Genomic DNA, 6,915 nt, shown 5'->3' with positions numbered 1-6,915 from the left:
TCGTAAGTGAAATCTCGTTATTCCCTAGGATCCCAAGAATTGAATGCGTGGTCTCTAAGACTTGAAAGAGAAAGAAGAAGAAGTAGTAGAGACAAGAAGATAGAGTTTGATAGAAGTAGTAGGAGACTAGAATTCAGAATTCCTAATTCAACTATCTCACAAACATGAGCCATGAAAACCTATTTATAGAGAAGAGGGGTGACTCCCTTCTTCTAGTCTTTCCTATTCCCACTCGTTCTAATTTAATTAAATAATTTTTATTTAATTAATTAGTTCAATAATTAATAACCATATATATTAAATCCAATTTAATATATAGAATTAATTAACAAATAAATAAACATCACATGTTTATTTATCTCTACTTCTAAAAAATTAATTAATTAATTAATTAATCATTAATTAATCAATTAAACGACTATATTAAATCATATTTAATATAAAATTAATTAACATATAATTATCACATATTTAAATGTATACATCTCTTTAATATTTGAATCTTATTCAAATATTTTTCTCTCTTAATTTTAGATCACATCTATAATTAACCATATTATATTAATCTCATTAATATGCAATTGATTTGAACAATTCAAACTATTCCTCCTATATATCTTTTACTAAGCTAACAAGGTGAATAAGGGGACCTTATGGACCTACAGATTAGAAGCTCTAAGGCTATGAGATTAATTAATTAAACTTTTTAATTAAATTAATCAATTTTCATTAACTATAGGTCACTTCACTAAAGACCGATAACTGCACTCTTCACACTGTTGATTTATTTTTGTGTCCACGGATATAATCAATCAACAGTGAGTCAACCTTTCACAAATTGATCATAACTATAGTTGGTTCAAAATACCTTTTTTCCCCTGTAGTTACATTTAACTCCTTAAATATCATGGATCCCTTTAATGAACAAATAGTTTATATTCCAATTATAAACTTACACTTTTTGGGCCAGTGAGAGATTGAGGCATCAATGTTCAAGACCTGGAATCAACTATCAAAGGAGCAATTTTTCTACTTTCCCTAAGATTAGGAAATGAGTGAATTCCATCTTGTGTAGTTGTGTTCTCAGCTCCTTACTCGAACAAGTCCCAAAATGGTAGGCATGTTGAGTCGACTAACAAGGCCACTCTCACCCATACAAATCAAAGGATTGCCCTCATAGACAGGAGTTTACAACTCACTCAAGATTAAGGTCAAGTCACCTATGGTCATCCTAGTGAAATGTAAGTCTATTCTAGCAACGACGTTATATAGAGAGACTATTCATTTCACGGTCCAGTCTTATACAAACTATTTGTATATAATACCCCGGCTCACATGTCTCCACATGAACTATTAGGATAAGATCATTCATAGCACTTTACAATAATTGTAACATCTACAAAGCGGGTCATATTCGTAGTGTCACAAAAATAAGGTACCCAACCGATACCTTATCCATCTACTACAGACCATTTAGGTTATCACTTAAACGTGATCCACCTTTATGTCTCCACATACATATTTAAGTTTCATAAAATAACCTTAGCTCTTAGTTTATTGGATTGATTTAATCCAGTCTAAACATTAATAAAATACTTTTTATTTTATTAGATATATAATTTGTCTTTACAAATTACAAGATACACTCGATTTAGAACATTAACACCAATACTATTCATATCCTAGACATAGGATTTCCACTCTAATAATGGTTCGGAAGAAAAAGTCTAAACTATCAAACTACATTAAATTATGAATGAGATAAATCTATTGAATTATTGTTAAAGATATATTTTCAAGCATTTCCCCACCTAGTTTATTAGGTTGTCATGATCAACATGATCACACATTTGATTGAGAAACACGAACACATTCCATAAATATACTTTTATATAAACGATATATCTACACACTAAAATTTAGGCAAAGCCTTTGTTTCATTCCAAAGTTCTCTTTCTTTGTACATTTCACCATGGAACTCACTTTCAATTTCCTTCTAACTCTTAATTTCTTTAATCCCAATCACCAAACCTGCTTTCTTTTCACCCTCCTTGCCGCTTTTCTACTGATTATTTTTTATGTCAAACTTTCTCGACGGCGCTTGCAGCTTCCACCAGGTCCTCACGGCGTCCCATTGCTCGGGAATTTGCCGTTTCTAGACCCAGAACTTCACACTTACTTCACAAAATTGGGCAAAAAATATGGCTCAATTGTGAAGCTGCAGTTGGGTAGAAAGATTTGTATAATCGTCAATTCACCATCGGTGGCACATGAGGTGTTAAAAGTCCATGATATTACATTTGCCAATCGCGATGTTCCCCAAGCAGGTCGAGTCGCAACGTATGGCGGTTTTGACATAACTTGGACCCCATACGGACCCGAGTGGCGGATGTTGAGAAAAGTTTGTGCTATCAAGATGCTTAGCAACGCTAGTTTGGACACTGTCTACGAGCTCCGCCGTAGAGAGGTTAGAAACACCGTGGCTCAGTTGTACCCGCGAGCCGGGTCGGTGGTGAATGTGGGAGAGCAGGGTTTCTTGACGGTTTTCAACGTGATTACGAGCATGTTGTGGGGTGGGTCAACACTGGAAGGAAATCAAAAGGAGGCCGTTGCGGCTGAGTTTAGGAAGATGGTTTCGGACATGACTGAGTTAGTAGCCAAGCCTAATATTTCTGACTTTTTTCCATGCTTGGCAGGTTTGGATCTCCAAGGAATTGAGAAGCAAATGCTTAAACTTGTTACGAAATTGGACTCCATCTTTGACAAGATGATTGATGAACGATTGAGAAAGGCGGATGAGGAGGAAAATAGGGATAAAAATGATTTCTTGCAGTTCTTACTTAAAGTCAAAGATGAAAGCGATTCCAAAACACCTCTGACAATGGTCCAACTTAAAGCCTTGCTAATGGTAACTACTTCCGACTTTCAATCAATATCTATAATGTTTTATGTTCATTATAATATTTAATATAATATCTAATGCTTTTAATTCTCATTCAAACTATTTTTATAAAAAAAAAAAACTATATATATATATATATAATATATTAATATTATATTGGGTTGGTAACTCGTTTGTACCTGCAAAGATAAGCATAACAATTGACCATTTTTAGTTTTAAAAAATGATTTTTTTATATATATATTTTTAAACTATCTAAAATGGTTTATTGGCATCGGATGATAATATGTTATGCTGACACAACCTCTTGGCATCGGTAAAGGGTTGGATAGGTGAAAAAAAAAAACTTTCCGATCCAAAATTCAAAAAATTAGCATAGAAAATGAACCTTTTCTAGACGCCAATCTATTTAGCGTCGGAGAGGTTACTTTCCCGACCCAATCTAGTTGCCGTTGAGAAAGTTACAAAATTTTGACAATTTTTTTTTGTTTTTTCTCCGGACAGTCATTAAGATGTTCGGAAGTGGTATTTTTTATATAAAATATTTCTAATTTATTGAAAATCAAACCTATTAATTTTTTTAAAGCAACAATTGAAACCTACTTGAATCCTACAAATTTAAGTAAATGAACTGAAACCAACAACTTTTACATTTAATTAATTTTCTTACATAACATACAATTTAGTTTTACAATGTTAATTACAATTACATAATATCCACATTAACCTTGCAAAACTTACAAAATACAAATCTACATTTCATAATATTCACAAAACATATCTTGATTCTTCTCTACTCCTTTGCTTGAATATAAACCTCGAGATACCTACAAAATATAAATAGTAACATTAATACAAAACTTAAACATAACTATGCATTTATCTATATATTAATCTCAAATTCACAGTAAAACTTAAACATAGTAATATTAATAACTTGAATAAAATCTCATACTTCCAATTTCAAACTCAAACTTAAATTTGGAAACTATACTTTAGACATACCTCACACACACATACTTTAATCTCAAACTTAAAATTTAGAAACTAAACAACAAAGGTATTATAATTCAACTCAAATTGAAACATAATTATGCATTTACCCTGTACCAATTTCAAACTCATTATAAAACTTTAAACTCAACCTAAAAATATTATATAATATTTCTCAACAATATAAATACACTTAGGAACATTATAATGAAAAACTAGAGCATCGTATAACTACAAAATCTTACCTTTCTCCTTGGCTTCTTAATAACAACACTGCATACAAGCCATTTTTCTTCCGTTACCACTTCAGCCCCAAACTGAAAAATGCACGTATAACTACACATTAAGTTTGTTATATACAATACATTCAAGGCCAAAAATAAAAGACCATAAAATTGTAAATCACTAAAATTAGTAAACTAATCACTTCAACTTCACAACAGTAACAGTCAACCTCATTCAAATCCGATTAAATTTCTAAAATAAACAATCTAAATAACTAAAGTAAGGTAAAATGGTAAAATTCTTATACCATTGGAAAAACAATGTAACATAAGCATAGTCATGAATGATGAACTAAGCATATGATTCAATAAAAGAGCTGAAGTTAGTTCATTAATGATTTATAAAAGAGAGAAAAATAGTGAAAAATGAAAAGTGAATATGATAGCTCAAGATGGCAAGATGAAGAATAATGATTAAAAAAGGGCTTTGTATGGAATGAATTGATGGAGTTTGAAGCTAAAGAAAGAGCCAATTAAAGGCCTTTTTATGGGTCCAAATACCTCAAATGTAGCATTCAATACAATAGGAATATAATTTCGTATTTCACACTTAGTCTGCTATACAGAATAATCCTTCCCCTCTTGAATAATCCAACTCATCCACAGATTATAATAAAATTTGTGTTGTTCTATTTAATTTAACAGAAAAAAAACAAAAACAAAAACAAAATGGTGGAAAAGATAATGTAAAACCTATGAAACTGTTGGTTTATCTACGAGCACAGTAAAATATGGATCCATATAAGCTTTGAAAGCAACTAATTGAATTATATAGCTGAATATATTTAAAATTGAAGAAATATTACCGATAGCAGCAGTGATTGAAGATTATGGAAGAGGAAAAGAGGTGGGTCGGCAGCGGCGATGCTGGGTCGGTGGCGCTGAGTCGTTGGTGGCAGCAACCTGAGTGGGGCGGTTGATTTGAAGAACTTGCGATAAGATGCGTACCTTGAGGAGAATTCCTTGTACAATGAACTGAGGATCAACAGAAACATAAAGAAGGAGGAAGGAGGAAAGGAAAGAGTGGAATTGGAGGATTGAGAGAAGGGGGTTGGGCGGTTGGGAGAAAGGGGCTGGGGTTCCGGCGGAAAGAGGAAAGGCAAGGGGAGCTGGGGTTTCGGCGGCTAGGGGAAAGGAAGGGTTAGGGTAAAAGGGAAAAGAAGGCCAAAAGGGAAGGGGCAAATTATCGAGCTTAAAATGTGGTTTTTAACAAACCTCTCTAGACGCCATAGCGTCGGAGAAGTGAAACTCTTCTAATGGTTTTTAAAAATCGTCGTATTCTCACTGTTAATGTCTAATTTTAATTTAAAATAATAGACACAATTTTAATTGGAAAGTAGTAAAAATAACGGATTCAAAGCCAGGTGGTAATACAAATGAAAGATTAGAAAAATTGGAAGAAACCTAACTTCAAGGTCCTTTCATCACAAGTTTCTTTCCTGAACTTGTAATTCAACTTTTCAAAATTGTTTATGCATCCCAAAGAAGAATTAAAACAGTTGTTTATACATACTCGAGTCGACTCTGCAACAAGAGATAATATTTTGAAGTAAAATTAATGGATTTGGGTTTGCATGGGGGCAGGATATGGTTATAGGTGGAACAGACACATCCTCAAATACCATTGAATTCGCAATGGCAGAGATAATGAAAAACCCAAAAGTTGCAGAAAAAGCCATGGAAGAACTAACTGTCGTTGTTGGAAAACAGAGCATTGTAGAAGAGTCCCATATACAGAGTTTGCCATATCTGAAAGCCGTAATGAAAGAAACCTTGCGTCTGCATCCAATTCTGCCGTTGCTTGCGCCGCACTGCCCGAGCCAAACCACCATCATCTCCAATTACACAATCCCAAAGGTCTCTCGAGTCTTCGTCAATGTCTGGGCCATTCAGCGAGACCCCAATCACTGGGAGAATCCATTGGAATTCGACCCAGAGAGGTTCTTGAATGGTAAATTTGATATCTATGGGAGTGATTTTCGTTACTTCCCGTTTGGGTCCGGCAGAAGAAACTGTGCAGGTATATCTATGGCAGAAAGAATGGTAATGTATTTGCTTGCTACACTTTTGCATTCCTTCGATTGGAAATTGAAAGAAGGTAAGAAAATTGAAATTGAGGAGAAATTTGGGATTGTTTTGAAGATGAAGAAGCCTCTTGTTCTCATCCCAACGCCTAGACTATCAAACCCTACTCTGTATCGGTAAGCAAAATTTGCTTTTACTTCTGCCATTGTTGTTCCTAACTCAAAGCTTGCAAATTATGTTTCCTCTCATACTAATAAGTGCACGTGTATTCTCATTATAAATAAAAGGTAAATCATACTTTTTCTTTCAGGCATGAGAAGGATAATTATATGTTATATTTTATAATTATATTTTAGAGCTGCTTGCAAACATAAATTTTGGGTCAAACTAATTTTAATTATAACATTAACCAAAACAAATTATAAATATGGTCAAATTTAAATACAACCTAAGATTAAAAAGCCCATGAAAATGTAATAAGCTTATAACCCATATATCCTTCAAGCCCATCCCATCCACAACCCACATATCCCGTTCCACGATCTTCTTCTACCCTCTTCCAGCCAATCCAAAAACCATCCACAATTGGGATACCTCATCGGAACTCTTCGATATTTGATCTTATTTTGTTTTTTTTCTTTTTTTGTTTTCGATCTTCTTCAAAATCCTAACCCAACGATATTCTATCACTGATACTACTAATACAATAAT

General features: G+C 33.4%; 2 protein-coding genes across 2 annotated transcripts; one reads left to right on the top strand and one right to left on the bottom strand.

The window, feature by feature from the left end:
- The first annotated feature begins 1,923 nt into the window (after positions 1-1,923).
- On the top strand, positions 1,924-6,523 carry LOC120092856 (flavonoid 3'-monooxygenase CYP75B137-like). The gene is made up of 2 exons (XM_039051085.1): positions 1,924-2,908; positions 5,764-6,523. Exons 1-2 carry the CDS (start codon positions 1,973-1,975, stop codon positions 6,382-6,384), a joined length of 1,557 nt encoding a protein of 518 aa, XP_038907013.1. The 5' UTR covers positions 1,924-1,972; the 3' UTR covers positions 6,385-6,523.
- LOC120092857 lies at positions 3,550-5,757 on the bottom strand. Its single transcript, XM_039051086.1, has 3 exons — positions 4,986-5,757; positions 4,141-4,212; positions 3,550-3,729 (listed from the first exon to the last, which is right to left on the bottom strand). The coding sequence occupies exons 1-3, from the start codon at positions 5,172-5,174 to the stop codon at positions 3,655-3,657; spliced, it is 336 nt and encodes a 111-aa protein (XP_038907014.1). The 5' UTR covers positions 5,175-5,757; the 3' UTR covers positions 3,550-3,654.
- Positions 6,524-6,915: the final 392 nt, after the last annotated feature.

Source organism: Benincasa hispida, chromosome 12 (assembly GCF_009727055.1).
Source record: "Benincasa hispida cultivar B227 chromosome 12, ASM972705v1, whole genome shotgun sequence".
Taxonomy (NCBI): Eukaryota; Viridiplantae; Streptophyta; class Magnoliopsida; order Cucurbitales; family Cucurbitaceae; genus Benincasa; species Benincasa hispida.
The sequence above is the reverse complement of the archived record's forward strand: the minus strand, read 5'-3'. Positions and strand labels throughout refer to the sequence as shown.

Bases quoted from the DNA above. Each gene is read 5' to 3' on its own strand.
- LOC120092857 (XM_039051086.1), bottom strand. From the start codon at position 5,174: ATGTTTCTGTTGATCCTCAGTTCATTGTACAAGGAATTCTCCTCAAGG. The intron at 4,213-4,985 runs GTAATATTTCTT...TGCATTTTTCAG, and splicing joins TTCAATCACTGCTGCTATCG to TTTGGGGCTGAAGTGGTAAC. The intron at 3,730-4,140 runs GTAAGATTTTGT...TATATTTTGTAG, and splicing joins TTAAGAAGCCAAGGAGAAAG to GTATCTCGAGGTTTATATTC.
- LOC120092856 (XM_039051085.1), top strand. From the start codon at position 1,973: ATGGAACTCACTTTCAATTTCCTTCTAACTCTTAATTTCTTTAATCCC. The intron at 2,909-5,763 runs GTAACTACTTCC...GCATGGGGGCAG, and splicing joins AACTTAAAGCCTTGCTAATG to GATATGGTTATAGGTGGAAC.